General features: G+C 41.2%; 1 protein-coding gene across 6 annotated transcripts in view; it reads right to left on the bottom strand.

The window, feature by feature from the left end:
* The window catches only part of ADGRG6 (adhesion G protein-coupled receptor G6), a 109959-nt gene extending 107812 nt beyond the window's left edge, over window positions 1–2147 (bottom strand). For 5 of the 6 annotated variants that reach the window (XM_040059748.2, XM_040059750.2, XM_040059751.2 and 2 more), the window contains exon 1: window positions 1935–2147. In XM_040059748.2, the coding sequence (XP_039915682.1) occupies window positions 1935–1936 (2 nt within the window). In that variant the 5' untranslated portion in view covers window positions 1937–2147. Of the gene's footprint in view, window positions 1–1438; window positions 1533–1934 lie in introns of those variants that run through there. The other variant, XM_040059749.2, reaches the window with a different exon arrangement.
* Window positions 2148–16827: the final 14680 nt, after the last annotated feature.

Below are 16827 nucleotides of genomic sequence, written 5' to 3'. Positions count from 1 at the left end.
TTTCTATGGACTTGCATTTCCCAGTGTAGACACTGTGTGACATGACCAGCTATGCTGCTCTAGCTACCAATTCAGTCCAGTCTAGTCCACAGCTACTTTCATTTCCTATAACATAGGGAGACAATGAGCTTATTCACAATTCATTCCAGAAGAGCAAAATAGACATGTAAATTATCTAAACCATAAATGGATAGTAACTTGACACAGTTCAAGATGGAATTACTGGAGTTTTGCTATATCCAACTACTAAATGTTTTACTCTACATGCCAGCAGCCAGCTAGCAGACAAAACAGCGTTACTTTTTAGGGAATATACAACTCTGCAGGACAACATACACAAAATGTGAATAATGCTGGAGCATTTCATTTGTAGATTGTACCAGCCCCAAACATGCAATACAAATTTGAATACACCATCGTCTGTGTTCAAAACTTTGTCAAAGGCTCCCTGGAGTAGGATGTGAATTCTGCCTCAGGCACACTGACGTGACTTTCTTTGGTCTTAGATATGTCTAAAGCTATTAAGGGAAAATGTTGCTGACACTTTAAAATTAAAAGAAAGATAACATCAATTTCACTTTTTTTTTTCCCTCACATAGATTGCAAAGAAATATATGCTAAGTTTAGTCACTCCCAAGTGGAACTGCAAGTGAAAGATGATTGCAACTCACAGTTTAGTTCCCCGAGATTAATAGAGAAGTTGATTTTAACTTTGAAATCATTGCTTTAAACTGTAGTACATGAATGCCTTGAAAGATTAATTACACAATACCCCTTAAAACTTTCATTTTGTTAAGCACTACTTGTTCCTAATTGTTCTTAGAGCCAACTTTGAAAACATCCTCATGCTCATCAAAAGGGATGGAAAAAAAAATAAGATACTGCCTTTTAATTTAAACAGTATCAGCCCTATCAGATCCATCTAAGTCCCTTGGCTTTCCTTTCAAAGGGAAGTATTCCCAGTTGCAGGCAACAAATCTGCTGGCTGTTTCCAATCCGGTAGCACCGCAACACTAAATCTTAAGGAACTCCTAATTTCTGCCTTAACTTGACGGCGCGGTGTGAGAACCCCTTGCCCTTTCCACTTGTACCGATTCCCTCGGGCGCATCCCCAGGTTCTCGCTCCTGGCTGTGAGCGCACGGGCGGAACGCCTGACCCCAAACCTCAGCACCTCGCCTTACCTTGGGCGAGGGGCGGTCAGTGAAGGAGAAATCTCCCGGAGAAGGCGCCCGGAGGCTGTCCGGCCCGGGGCTGGTAAGTCCGGCCGGAGTGGGAGCCCCCGGCCGGCCCCTCGCCCCCCGAGGGTGGCGGAGCCCCGCGCTGCCCCCGCTCCGTGCGCTGCGGAGAGCGGCGGCGGGGCTGCGAACGCTTTGTGGAGCCCGCCCTGCCCTTCCTCTTCCTTCCCCTACTTTTCCCCTACTTATGCTGGCACCTCACCTGGAAGGCTGCCTGTGGTGCCAGGGCTCCTCGACGTGAGAGCCCGCGGTCCCGAGCCGAGAGGCCGGGGCCGGGCGGATGCAGGGGCACCGCCGCTCAGGGCGGGCGGCCAGCGGGGCCAAGTGTTTCGCTATTAGTCGGCAAGCACGGGGAAATCCACCGGAGCGGTCCTAAGGGCGGCGTTAGCGCGCCCTGGAAAGGCATCGGCCGCCCGGGAGCCGACAGGGCAGCCGCCGACGGACACGGAGCCCGGACGGGGCAGAGCCCTGCCGGCCCTGCCCTCCGAGCTCCCGGCCTGAAACTTCCCCGTTTCCCCATTCTTTCAGCCCTACCTACCTGCACGGCTTAGCCCCGACATTACTCACCGCCCGCCGTGGGTGGTGGGGAAGCCCTGCCATCCGCCCGGGGTTCCTCGCCCCGCGGAGCTATCCGCGCTCCCCCAGCGCCCCGGGCGGCGGCCGCAGCCCTCGCCCCGGAGCCCGGACAAGAGACTTACATGGTGACATTACGGGGCGGCTCTCCTCCGGCTCTCAGCAACCATCCTCCCGCGCTGCCGCTCGCCCTGCCTCTGGCCCTCTCCCTCGCCGGCTCCGCGCTAAGGTCATCGCTCCTCGCCCACCTCTCTGTCACGCCCGCGCCGATCCGCTCCTCCTCCGCCGCGATGCTTCTCCCACCCCGCGCCGGCGGGACCTGCCTCTCTCTTTGCACAAGTCGGGGAAACTTCGGTGCGGAGGGAAGCCGCCCCGCCCGCTGCCCGCGCCCCGCAGTCAGGTGGCGGCCCCGGCGCGGCCCCGCGGGCTGGCCCGGCCCACCGCGCTCCGGGGGCAGGACGGGCCCGGAGAGCCGGGGGCCCCTCCGAGGAGCTGCTCCGCCGCACCGGCACGCCGCTGCGGGGACAGCGCTGCCCACCCCCGGAAAGGCGCTCCCCGGGCGGCACCGCACGGCACCTTCCGGGCTGGCACGGCCGTGCAGCGACCCCGCTCCTGGTTAGGGGAAGGGGTGTGCGGTCCCTAAGCACCCCTCAGGAGATGATAGCCGCGGGCCCAAAGCCGCCCGCAACAGGGCACGGGCCGCCTCCGAGAAGATTCCGTAGTGGGGACACTGCCCTTGCCGGCGCCCTGAGCGTGTGGCACCTCGCAGCATCCCAGGGGCGGCACGGCCCTGGGGACAAGCACAGCCCGCACACTGCGCGCTGCAGAGGGGAGCGCATATATGCCCACCTGCTCGCCTCAAGAAAACAAACTGTCCCACTGTGTGGGACAGACACTGGAAGCGTGTCAGTTTCCTTGGAAGCACAGAACACGCTAGGGACACAAGATGGGCGGGTGGAGGTGATGCGGCTCTGACCCACTTTAAAGCGTGGAAGGCGGTGCGCTGCTCCCACAGAATGCTGGCCCACGCCTCACTCCTGGGTAGTGTTCCCGGAGGATGGTAGTCAGCACCATTTGCTAACGATCCCGAGTTGCTTTGCTCAATTAAAATCTGTAGGACATGGGACTGCACTACAGGTAGGTAAGAAAGCATTGAAATGGTAGAGAGCGAAAAACTAAAGGTCATTAGAGAAATCCAAAATTTTCACAGTGCTCCATGGATCTGAGCAGGCAGGATTAGGAAGGATGGGGAAATAGAAGGCCTGGAACAGTGAATCATTCAATGAAGTTACCAGCGTGCAATGGCAGTTAAAAGCACACAGTTCCCATTAAAAAAAAAAAAAAGAAAAGAAAATAATTTTTATATATATATATATATATATATAAAATATTCACTTATTCTGGTCAATTTTTATTCCCTCTCCTTAAAACCAGTAAATCTATAGGCTTGATTTCATTGTAAATTCCTGGCACTGAACATGGGCACAAGAACTGCTGGGACTGGGTTAGCCAAATCCACATGGGCAATGGTGCAGGCTAGGACAACATCAGCCTGCAAGTTCCTGCCACTGGGTTTATCGTACACCTGGAGATTATTGCATTCTCCTTATATGCACAGCAAAGTCTGTGCTTCTAGAATGCACTGGACTCACTGTATATGAGCTCAATATCTCCTAGGCATATTGAACACACCTGGTATGAGATGTACACAGTAAATCAAGAGCATCTGGAAGAAATCAATCTGCCTTTCATGCCCAGATTAGTGATACATGTGTAGTGTTTATCTGCTGGCTGCATTGGAAACTTACATCTTCCTTCCCTACTTGAAAGGCATTAAAGGTGACTGCAATTCCAGAACCTTGCCATCAAGCTAAAACAAACAAACAAACAAACAAACAAACAAACAAACAAACAAAAAAGGGAAGAAAATAGAAATCATGGGATTTTTCCTGTCATGTTTTTGTTCAGCTATTTCTTGGTTAATTCTCCTGTTCTGATTTTGCTGTCATATACTTTTTCAAACATCTATCTGCTTACCCTTCCACAGCAGGAGCACTGCTGCTTCTGGATCCCAAACTGAACACTGCCCAGTGAGAAGAGCCCATGATGTCTAGTGGTGATGACGTGCAGCACAGATTTTCTGGACAATGAAGTAGCATGTTTCTGAAGATGGTCTCAGAGCTGCAGAGCAGAGAAGGCAACCCAATCACTAATGAGAAAATGCCAATCATTATCTGGCAGCAGCTCACTGTGCCACATCTGCCTTTAATCAACAGTGAAACAGCATGGTGTGGGTAGCTGGAGAGGGCTGCATTTCTGGCTGCTGCTTAGTAAGAGTGAGAGTTTCTGTGCAGATCACAGTGATTTTAAGATCTCTGTCTCAGCATGAGAAACCACAGGCTAGATTACAACACCCAGCTCAGGTTAACATTGCAGGCTGTCTTTTGCACAATGTGATTAAGAGGAAAAAAATTACAGAAGTCTAGGAAGCAGTGCTATAACCAGAAGGCTTCTTTATATTACATTTAGTGAGCGACACCTGCAGAAAGTCAAGCAGCTCTTTTTATTCTTTTCTTACCACATCCGTAGTCACAATGTTGCTTTACATTTATTTTTATTACACCTTAAGCAAGTAGGGTCTGAATATTCTTAGATACAGAGGTAGCATATTCTTCAAATATTGCAGAGTGTTTCATGAATATTCTGAAATGATTAGTGAAATATTTTGCAAGAGTTTATAGGCCTCTATTTTTGTGGCTTTGTTCACGTATTTCTGTAAACTTATGGCTAGGGTGATTTCTTTATATTTCATGCAACTTTGCATCAAGTCCTTTAAATATAAGAATGTTAAAGAAAGTTTCATGAAATAATAGTATGAAATACCATATTTTATGTCTGGATACTTCATTTTAATATTTGAGACACATCATTTTTTAATGAACTTTTGTTTTGGAAGTCTCTATTATATCAATTGTGTTTAGGAAAATTTGTGTTTATTTTCTAGAGAAGTGTTAATACGGAAATTTTATTGGCTGTAACAGTGTAAAAGAGAAAACAACCTGAAACAATAAAAAGGAAATGAAAATATTGGTGCATTAAAAGTGCTATAAGCTCATGAACAAAATTCAAGGTCATATGCATTCTCAGAAATTCCAAGGGAAAAAAAATTGGCTTTGCATTCTTCAACTATGCCTGGCTTTATATCTGGTCATTCTCATATCTTGAAGAACACATGTTACATACCCACAGCTGAGACTGAAAAGTTCCAAGGTGAGCTCCCAAATGCTGGTTTTGAGGATAGAGTTTTGGCCATCGGTCTAAAATGTGAAGTAGCAGAATTGATGTGAATTGTTGTTAACAGCAATCCACATCAATTTAAAGGATTCAAGAATTCACATAATTCTAAAAATGACTTCATACTTTTGACATATAGCTCTTCACAATGCTTTTACATAAACTGATCTCATAAATTACATAAAGTAATCTCTCTTGCAGCTTTTCCTTTTTGAAAATCTTTTGTCCCTCTAAAGATGACTTAACTAGCTCCCAGATTTCCCAGCACCAATCAGCCTTGCTTGCCCCTCCCTGGGTCAAAGCTGAACCCATTTTTCACAGTCCGGAGGACAATCTAACCAAACCTCCTGGCTTTTCTACTTTCAGGAGGTCTTTAGGCAGCTCATGTTTCCTTATTTTCCCTTATCTGAGAGAGCATGAGAACCTTACCTTTCTGTTTCATGTGTAAATGCAGTGCAAACAGGATCAGGAGTGTCTCTCTCTCTTTTTTTTTTTTTTTTTCCTGAGATGTTTTCCCTTCACATTTAAAATGCCATCCAGACAGGGCTTGTTCTCATTAATAGGACACTGAAGAGGGGTCAAGTCAGTTTTCACTGTGGGCCTTAATTTAGTAGTTTCACCTAAGTGCTGGGCAGGGATGGTGGGATGCTGGGTGAGTGAGCATATTTTAGAGGCTGCTAACCCACTAGATAGGGAGAAATGGCACTCAGTTTCTAGTCTTAACCAAGTGCCAAACCAGCATGGTTTTCCAAGAACTTAGGAGGCAAGGGGATTGCAAGGACTGTATCGACTAATGTTTGTAAGTGGTGAAACTGCCTATAAGTTATTGCACCTATATGTTCTTGAATTTAAATTTTTGTCTCCTGAAAACAAGCAAAAAGTGAATTGTAACTCTAATGTATGTCTACAATGCATGTGCAGGATTTCAGGGGCTAACACACACTCATATGTTTATCTCATTTGGTACTTTCTCTATGTGCTTTCATGTGCATAAAGTTTAGGGTATGAAATATTTCCTGTCAGGGAGGTTACCACCAGCTAAAATACTGTACTTTGTGCCAGATGAGATGTCTTTGATGAAGCGCTGAGAGCCTGGCACACACTACACTCCATAAAATTCTGTAAAGTGTGTGACCTCAAACAAAGAAAGAGACGGATCAGGCAGCAAATTAATTTGGATAGTTTTTACAAACCATTTTATGTCTTTGATCAGTGTCTTGTTTTCTGAGCCCATTTCAACTCTTTACTGTTGATAAGCACTCCAGGGATCCTGAACCTTAGCCTGCTGGGGCATGCTGCTACTGATGTTTTTCCACACATTTTTGATCTTTGGGGGTGGGAGGATGCTGGAGATCCCTGCTTCCTGAACTTTCATTTCTATAAAGAGGAAGAGGAACCTCATGACTATTTTCTAGCTTCAGATGAATGAACTTGGGAGTGGTGCTCACTTTGCATGGGGATGCACTCTTACTATAAAGAACTCTGTAGGATGATGTTATCAGTAAAGAAAAATCAGCAGTCTGAATCTGAGCTGGTGTCTGGTGTTCAAACAGCAAGATAAATGTGGTAAGAAAGAGCTTGTCTAATCAGAGGTTATGCAAAGAGAATCTGTCATTTGTGGTGTGATACAAAGCACAGGGGGTGGAGGCTCAGTGGTGAAAAGAGGGGCTTCCACAAAAGATGATTCATCTCTGCAAAGTACACTTTGAACTTAGTAGATACCAACCAACAGGTTAAAATAATTTATTTATCCAATTCTTTTGTCTAAAATGTGCCTCTATGGCTAGAAGTAATTTCAATGCTGAGTTCATCACCACCTAGGCTGCCCCATCTCCCCTGTAGATCAGCTCTGAAATTAGAGCTATTTAGAGAAGGTAACACTGATATCTAGGGTCTCTCCGAGAGTGTTGGGAAGACACACACTGATAATTTTGTACGAGACCATTTTCCCAACAAGATCTGCGTACAGCCTACTCACGAATGAACAAATACTTGACCGGAATAAATACTTGTCACTGAAAGATTCTGAAATGGCACCAAATTTAATTTTTTCTCCACGTATATTACTTAATGAATAACCAAATTCTAAGAAGCAACAGGTTTCGGCTAAGCAGGCTATATTTTTACAATGCCAGTTGACTTGATTCATCTCTAATTCTAGATTCTTGATCTTTTTTGCAGTCATGCCTTGGCCAGTTTGGAGAAGTTAAAAACACAGTCACTCTTCACCTATTTTTAGAACCCAACTTTTCCTTTAATATAACTTCTGGGCAGGATTTCTCACTTCCGTTTTCTGTCCAGATGTTAAATATTTGGAACAACTGGAAGAAAAGCTGACCTCATGGTATTTCCATCAGGTTCCACTAGTGGAACAACTGGAAACCTCATGAGGAAAGCCCTTCTCTAAGTGTTCAGGCTAGTTTTGCAGACTCAAGAGCTTAGGAAACTCTGGATAAGTTTTGAGTAAGTATCAAAATATTTGGATGCTTATCAGAACTGAAGCCAGACGGAACTGCATTCATCACTCTTTAAAGAACAAGTGGTTAAAAATCATAGGATCACATAGAAATTGAAACAATTGCATGTTAATCATAAGCAGCTAATTATTTCCCATGTCATTAAAAAAATAATATACTTCCATGCAGAATGGAAATTAGATGCTAAACACAAGTGCAACACTAAATTAAAAGAAGGCTTCAAAGAGCTGAGTTGTAGGGTGAAAGCAGAGAACATACAAATACATAAACCCTTTCTAACTTTTAAGAAAATGAAAGAAAAAATGAGCTAGTACTGTTTGTGATTAACTAGCTATCCACAGCTCTTTTGAAACTTTTCACTGTGCAGGCTGAAACCACAGGAATTTCACACCAAATGTTTTAAGACATTACTTCAAAGCAGTTTTTTTTGAGATATGAGTAAAAGTCCTTGCATTTTCAGTTTTCAATAAATTATACAGAAAACCCAACCAAACAAAACAATCAATAATTTTCCAGAAGTATGTGAAAATTTGACCTGCCTTTAATTCCATTTCCTGTGCATATGCATCATGATAAATAACAGAAGCATATGCTATCTGTTCCACAAGATGAGGAAGAAAGGAGAGAGCCTCTTGAGCCTGAAGAACATGATTAAGTGATACAAGTAACACTTTGTCTCACAGACTTCAGCTCCTCAAAAATCAATGATTAGGAATTCTTTAAAAGCTGAACTAAGTAGGAGTGACTCCAGTGTGAGTTTGGAGTAGCAATTAAATCCATGCTTAGGACTCGCAGGCCCCAGTCAGTATGAGAACAGTTAATTGAAATTAAAAAGTGCTTTCCATTAAAAGAAAGATCCGAGAAAAACAGTCCAAACCCTGAACTTTTCAATGTACATTTTGAATTACCCTCACCATTATATCTGAATGGTTGATTACACAGAACCCCTGAGTGAATATGTGGATTTACTGTAATGTTCCAAAAAGGGAGCTGACAGACAGAGAGATTAGAGGCCAAATTATGGAAAAGTACCCCCATAATAAGTGTCCAGCCTAAAAGTCTTAGGGTACTATTTTCCCTTGTGATTTTTGTGCTATATTTATAGCACTTCTAAATTTTTTAAAACTCATTCCTGTAGAGATCAGTCTTCCTCATAGTAAGAATTAATAGGGAAGTGGAAGTGCATCAGTAATGATTTTTTTTCAATCTGAAACACTACGGCAGCAGTAGGAACAAGTTCTTCCTATCTTCCTTAAAACGGGTTTTGTCTGCTTGTCAGCTCCTTTCCCATGTGTCGGTCCCCTTTTCTCACTGGTTGCAGGTATTGCACGCAGTGAAGGGGCATCTCAAATTCTAAAAATAATTGTGATTCTTGCAGGTGCATGTATAGACACCTATCTGTGAACAGAGCTGGAACCTTGAGGAGAGTGTGGTGAGATCTGGAAAATTGTATCACAATATATGTTGTTATACGGCACTTAACCATGTCCAGCTCACTGAGCTCCACTTGAAACTGGATCACCCATCCCCAGAACCTCCAGCTCAGCCACCATATCTTACTCCAAGTTGACCTGACACAAATGCAACATCCTGCAACTAAAGAAGAAAAAGCTGTGAGAGAAAGCAGCTAATCTGAAACAGGTTATAATTTGTTTACTCAAAGGAATACGACTGAGATGAGCCAAAAGGAGCTCAGAATCACTAGGTTAATGTATATTTGTCTGACTCAAACCTAAACTTTTCTGTATGATGATGTAGGAATCCACACCTCTGCTAAGCTCCTGGCTATTTCTTCTTTGTGTCTTCTATTTTCCTTTCACAGGCAGAATGTAATTGAAAGCAAAGGTAAAAGTCAGAGAAAAAAGACTGAAAAGCAAAGGAACAACCTCATTAAGAGAGTGCTACTGAAACAGGAGTATGTTTTTGTGATTGTGTGATTGTGGGGGACGAGAGCTATCAGGGGTTCCACAGGCCAGCTGCAAAACAGGGAAAGGAAGTCAGCAGTGGAAAAACAGACACCAAAGCTTTATGGACAGCTTTAATTCAGAATTGTCATGGAAGACCTAGTCCAACATCTGAACATGTTCAATTCATTGTGAAAGCTGAGCTAGATGTACGGTTTTGATTTATTTCTTTTGAAACACTGCTGTGAGTCTCAGCATAGAAGCAAGACTTGATCTAGATCTACAAAGTCAATGTTCAGTCCCCTGAATTTTCCATTTAGTGAGGGGTAATTAAGACTATGTTTGTAAGCTGTTCTTTTAACTTGTTATAGCCCAAGTCACATTTAATTTTATTTTTGAAATATTTTAATTCCTGTGTGAAATGTTATGCATTTTCTTATACTTTTCCTGTATAGTAAGACATGGTAAAACATCATACAATATAGTCACAGGAACTGAATTAATGTAATGCTATAGTGTAATTTCTATGGGGCATGTGTTGGATAGTTATATCAATAGTTTTCTCCTTAATTTAAGACAGAGGGCATGAGAAAAAGAGTAGAGGCTGTATTTCTTCATGAGGAATAAATAAGTCCCGGAAAATTTTGTGGGGAAGGGGAAAGCAATAAAGAACGTCTACTTCTCTAACTCAGAATTAGGGCTTGGCAAGTCACAGGAAAATATGCAAAGAGAAAAGAACCCTGTATGTAATGTTGGTATTCTATTCTTACAATTACATTTTTTTTGAGCCCTCTTTCCCTCTTCTTTCTTTTCCACCCTCTTTCCCTCTTCTTTCTTTTCCACCCTCTTTCCCTCCCCTTCCCTGCCCCTTCTCACTGCACCTTTCCCCTACAAATAGTTGATCTTCAATTGGAGGTTCCAAAATAAAAGTTATTCAACTTCAGTCTATATTAAGAACTACTTAAATTTAAAAAAAAAAAAAAAGACATAGCTTTTCAAGTATCAAAAATCTGTGTTTTGCATGTGTTTTGAAAAATAGTAAGATTATTATAAGTTTGAAGAAAAAAAAAAAAAAAAACCTGAAAACATGAACTCCAAGCTTGTATTACCTAGATAGATTCAGTCATTTCCCTGAATTGTACTGAAACTAGAAAGAACAAACTGTATTCCAGAACGGTCTGTCAAAGCCTCTGTGTAAAACAAAAAACAAAAAACAAAAAACAACAACAAAAAACCCCCCTTACCTCTAACTTTTTCTTAGTTTTTAAGTGCTGTTTTTCCTTTGTTTGGGAAATATGTACCAGTCCTAACCTCAGTACAGGTGTCTCCTGTACTCTTTTCCTAGAACCTGGGGTCTGTTTACTTCCCTAAACATTTGGGATATATAGCAGTATAAGGGATTATATAGACATACAAAACAATCCTGCCAGCTGTACCCCTGACTGCCAGGAGGAGTTTAAGTGCAGATGTCGCTGGCAGTGCAATCCTCCCCTCAGCACCACCCTCTCCCCAGCGCTGAGGTTAAAGAGGCATGGGACAGCTCTCAACCGTGAAACAACTGCAGCAAGGGATGGTGGCTTTCCCCAAGCAAATTCCAGCCCGTGGCAAGAAATCACTCATTACCTTCTCAAGTGAGGAGAAAGCTTTGCCTCAGACCAGGACACTGGAGGAGAGGACAGATCCCACAGCACCGGAATTGTTCCTGTGGCTTGCTTCGTATTTCCCATGTAAGGTCTAGTTAATCATGAGAGCTGCTATTTCCTACATGCTCTAAGTCTTACGTTATAGCACTTACTAGGGTTACTGTACTTCCAAGATAAAAAATAAATGAGCAAAATCTCTCTTAATAATAGTAATTACAGATTACTTATATACACTCTTAATCTCTGGAATCTATTACAAGGAACGGTGACAGAGAGAAACCACTACAAATAATGTAAATTTAGGTAGAAATATAAATATTCAAGATTCACAAAGATAAAGATGTGTGAACATCATTCCCATTTAACTTTCTTATTTTGCTATTTTAAATGATTTTCATTAGAAATAAGCGGTCATGAGAATGTAGAGGGTTAAAGAACAAATTCAAAAGAAATGCCTTGTATGAAACTATCTGAACTTAGTTTAATAATCTTTTTTGGATAAGTCACAAAGATTAATTAAAAAACATACAGTAATTCTTTTGAAGTTCACCATTTTCATTATGATGTTGAAATGTCTTCCTGCAGCTAACCTTTGTCTATTCTATCTTGAACGTACTTATTTATTTTTTCAAATTGAAAAGGAAATTCAGGCAGTTGAGTGTTAGTGCTGCTTATTAATTTCACAACACTAGTATAGACAGTAATTTATTAAGCTAGAGGTATTTGGCGAACCAGTTTGAGTTAATGACTCAGCAGCTCAAATATGTCCCTAAAGCAATGATCTCATATACAGGTTCTTTTATGTCCTAAGTTGTTGGAGTCCAGCTCTCAATGACTTGGTTTTACCATCATCATGTCCTAACTCCAAACATCTGCCTTGGGATCTCTATTTAAAGTCTCAGCAGAGAGGTGAACAGGAGTGCAGTAAGGGCCAATCTCTTTGCTGTGGGAAGCACTCACATTAGGGACAAGACATGTTGGCTCTACAGTCTGGTGAGGCACCAGTGTCTGCCCCAAACTCCCTCTATGAAAAGGTCTGCAGTGCTGGAATCCCACTTTCAAATAACCTCCTTAGGACGTAGGATTTAAAGTAGTGTTCTAGAAATATTAACACATTAGAAGAGTTATTCTGCGTATCACTACATGATCCTGCCATCCCTCCTTTTTCTCTTCTTATCAAACATGCTTCCTCCCTGTCCCCTCTCTGCCCTTCCTCCTGCCTTTTTGGAGGATGAAAAAGGAGGTGGCACTATGTCCACAGACCCCAGGGGTCTTCCTAATCATCCTTCTATCCCCTAAGCATACAGAGCTCCACCTCCACCTTCTTCTTGCTCAATAATAGGCAACTGGTTCCACCCTGCACTGGAATCTCCCACAGCATCTTAGCAATTAAGGCACATGTAAACAAAGGAGTGCAAACCCCTAACTACTACTGAGGAAAAGGGTGAGTGTATGAGGTGGCACAAGACAAACATCTAAGGGTGACTAAGAAGATACAGAAAATCTAAGGAGGTAGGAATTTCAGAAAGAAGATGAGGGAAAATGGTAGAAGCACTGAAAATGAAGTGGTGGAAGAAGACTGGATGGATAAACCAAATAGGTACAGAAGCAGCATAAGCAGGGCCAGATAATGGAGAGCCAATAAATGGAAATACAGATACAGGCTAAAAAAAGGCAAAGGACATTGCAGTGAGAAGAGAATGGAAGACGATTGAAGGAGGTACAGAAGGAGAACAATAAATTAAACTGGAAAACCAGAAAAACTTTAAAATATCAAATAAGCATTAAGTTTATTAAAATTAAAATTATGAGCTAAAAATAAAATGTGTGTGAAAAGGATATGCAAAAACTTGGTCTTCAAGTTCATACACTGCAAGCAAGTGTTTTTGGAAATATTTTAACAATGTAACTGCAAATGCACATTTCAGACCACTGTTCTTCAATATCTCATATTATGTGAGAATGTGTGTGTAGAGATAATGCCCACTGTACTAACTACTGTAAAGATGAACAATCTAAATCATTAAAACCCATGAATTCACAATCATTACATTCTCCCTCCATTCTCATTCCTTTCTTTTTTTGTGAACTTGAATGCAGACTTCCATTAAGCTCATGAGGAAAATGGAGCTGAATTTGCAGTAGTCTGCCTGGAATGGCTCCCAACACCACTTAGTTCAATAGTCAGCAAGACCTTAAATGGGGCTTTTTGTAGACTTTCCATAAATAGCCAGCTCAGATTCAGAAAGGTCTGAATACCCTAAATTCATGTGAAGTTAGTAAGATGACTGTCTATTAAGTTGCTCTTCATATTTCCCCCCTTTATCTTGTATCAGAAGAACTTTCTCTGTCATTAAAAACAATCTCCAGACAAAAACTATTTTTTTTCCCCCTGAGTTATAATAACTAAATAACTTTGTATTATTGACATAGATATTTCAAAAGACAAGAAGAATCATTATGATGTCTCCAGTGATGGTTATTGATGACAGTCTCTTGAAGCTGTAACATTGTTCTTAATTTCTTTACCCTCAGTAAAGTAATTTATCAGTAGGGTATTTTTTTCTGGCAGCTGTTAGTACTTAAGCTTCTGAAAGCACAGCTAAAAGAGCATAATAGAATCTCAAGATGTCATCAGCTTAGCTGTAACATTGGATCTCAGGACAGGTTACTGATTTCAACCAGTACTTATATTGCAATCAGCAATGGAAATAATTTGAAACTGCTCTGCCTACACAGGCAGAATGATTCCCCCTGAGGTTAAGGGAAAGGTTCCCACTGACTTCAACAGGCTTTGGATTAAGCTGTGAATAAGGATCTGCACAGGGTAAATACTGGTGACAGAATCTGGGGCTCTGCCAGATAAACACAGAAAGAGATGGGGAATTTCAGAATGCTTTGTTCCTGGAAGAGAGGAGACTTTCTATCCTTTGTTTTTTAGCTCTAATTATCCCCCATTCAATAAAAGGTCAGGAGGAAAGAAACAGGAGAAAAGACTGAATTTTTCTTTTGCTCTCAAATGTTCAACAGAATGTGAGTACACTTGTGAGAAATGTTTTGTTTTAAAGACTCTTTATGAATAGTGACAACAATCAAAACATAGGAAGGTATGATCTAGTCAGTGGTGTTAGAACCCATGGACAATTCTTATAAACAAGGTTTTGGGTTAAATGTCAGAGTGTACACTGGAGAATTACATTCCCCACTGGAGAATTCCATTCCCCATCAGCATCTAGTTTGGAAATACCCTGATGATAAATACTGGGACATCCTCTTCAATATGATATCCAATATTACCTTTCCCTTTATCCATTTTAGGAATATTAAGGGCCAAGGACTATCCCTTTATTGAATGCCCCATTTTAATGAGATTATAGTAAGACACCTTTCTAAAGGCTGGTTTTGTGTGGGGACACAGAAAAAAAATTCCAATTTATTGGAGACTAATGTTTCTCTTAATTTTCCATTAGTTTGCATATTATTGAATAATGTAAGTGTTAATGTTTTCTGAAAGCATTACAAAGAGGGAGCCAGCATCTTGAAAGGAATTTCTATACTAAATCCGAATTAAATGTACTGACTTATTTTCAGAAACATGGAGATGTGGCATTTAGGTACGTGGTCTAGTGATGGGCGTGGCAGTGCTGGTTTAACAGCTGGACTTGATCTTAGGGGTCTTTTCCAATCAAAATGATTTTGTGATTCTATAGCTGACTATGTATTGAAATAATCATATTAGGCACTCCAAGCTCATATATATTGTATTCTTCAGACTGTCAATGAATTTTTTTCTTCAACCATTTTCTGCTCAAGCCAATTTTCAGAAAAATACAGCAATCATGGGCACTGTGTTAAATTTAAATTTATTATATTAATGTGACATACTAGTGTTTTTAAGAAATAGTGAAATAATAAATAGATAATTTTTGCCAGAAAACCAGGTTTCAACGAAAAGTGGTACAGGGAAGCAATGAATTTGGAGACTGAATTTTCAGTGCAGAGAAAAGCGTTTGTCCTTTTCTGAGCCAGAAAGCACATTCATCTTTTCCAGTGTTAGTAAATATGTGCAATTTACACATTACTGTCTAAGCTTCTGAAAAAAAATGTCACCCTTGAGGCTTTCTTCTTCTTCAGAAAAGACAAAGTTAGATTTTTTTTTTTAATTTTTTTTTAAAGTGCAAATAACTTAAAAGCAGATAGGAAGCACAATTAAAAAATCCCTTGACTGTAACCTATTTGCCACACCCCAAACCCAGACTTAGCAGGAGAATAATTTGGTGATACGGTAGGGTTGCCTTATCATGGCATGCTTAAAAAAAATCTCTACAATTAAATTATTAAAGCATGGGGCCAAATTCAGTTCAATTTTAGTAAATAATGCAAAAGTAGTTGCAGGTAAGTTGGATGCAAACTTTTGTATTTTATTTGATGAAATGACACTTGATGCTGCAGGTCCTGATTTGGGTTTCTTTTAGCATGGGATAGTTTGGGGTTTTTTTAACTTTAAATGCATAGTAGATTTGAATGCCTAAGCTTTTGGGTTTATTTTCCCTTGAGTTCCTTGGCAACTCACCAAGCCCTTTCTATTGCATTGCATAAGAAACAGCAAGACCATGTGTGTGTATAGGATATAGTGTGTGTGTATAGGATATATGTGACCATATTTTGGTTATAACACATGATTTCTCTGAAGAGGAACTCTTGTACTAACTACACATGCATATGTGTATGTGTGTATTAAGTAATTACTAATAATAACTAATAAATCCTTTGTCTGCATAGGGACTGAAAGAAACTGAGAACTCATAGATGCACACTATGAAGAAGAGCTATATTCTGAAAATAACATGGAAAGACAATCATCTTGCTAATATGTGTTGCCAAGTAAAATATTACCTTAATAAAGGAGCTAAGAATCCATTTGTCTGTGCAGATGTAAATATATTCTAGTTTGTTTACTCTAGCTTATGATATAATTACTCATTTAAATTACAGATGTAATAAAAACTAGTCTTGCACAGCCCAGTGAGTAAAATCACCAAGACAACTGTTAAGATATGGAATCCAAGTGAGAGTAACACTGTCTAACAAATAATCTCTGTTTCTTCAGCTAATGCTTTATCTATGTTCCTCTCCTTGTATTTCAAGCCGCCTGAACGATGATTAAAACTTTCTTCTCACAGCCATGAAGCACTAAAATTTCAAAATTGTCTTCTGTTTGATGAATGCAGGACTCACCCCCCATGGTGTTGATACCCAACAGTGAAAGAAACTGTCTGGAAAAATTTTGATGCCTAGAGTATGGTCTTCTCTCCAACACTCCTCTTCACAAAACCTCTTCCTCCCGTGACCCTGATTGCACTGTGGAGACCCCAGTCCTGCAGCCTCCTCCACATCCCAATTAACAGCACTCGTCCCTGCAGTGACTGGCGCAATGCAACCCTAAATTGTCCTTTTCTCCCATTCTGCTTTCCTCTTGGTTGGAGCAAGTGATTTCCCATACTGTGTTTTTTTCCAGACCACAGCCTCTCTTTTCCTTCACACGCTTTCTGCCCCAGCCTGCCTCATTGCCTCCTCAGACTCTGCAAGTAGAACTGTTAAATGTGGGAGGCAAGCTGGCACAAGCCAGCTGAAAGAAAGGTAGCTGGCAGAATGTAACAAATCTGTGGGCTGTTCTTAGAGAAGTTTGTATTAATCTTG

This window comes from Hirundo rustica, chromosome 3, assembly GCF_015227805.2.
Source record: "Hirundo rustica isolate bHirRus1 chromosome 3, bHirRus1.pri.v3, whole genome shotgun sequence".
NCBI classification, from domain to species: Eukaryota; Metazoa; Chordata; class Aves; order Passeriformes; family Hirundinidae; genus Hirundo; species Hirundo rustica.
The sequence above is the reverse complement of the archived record's forward strand: the minus strand, read 5'-3'. Positions and strand labels throughout refer to the sequence as shown.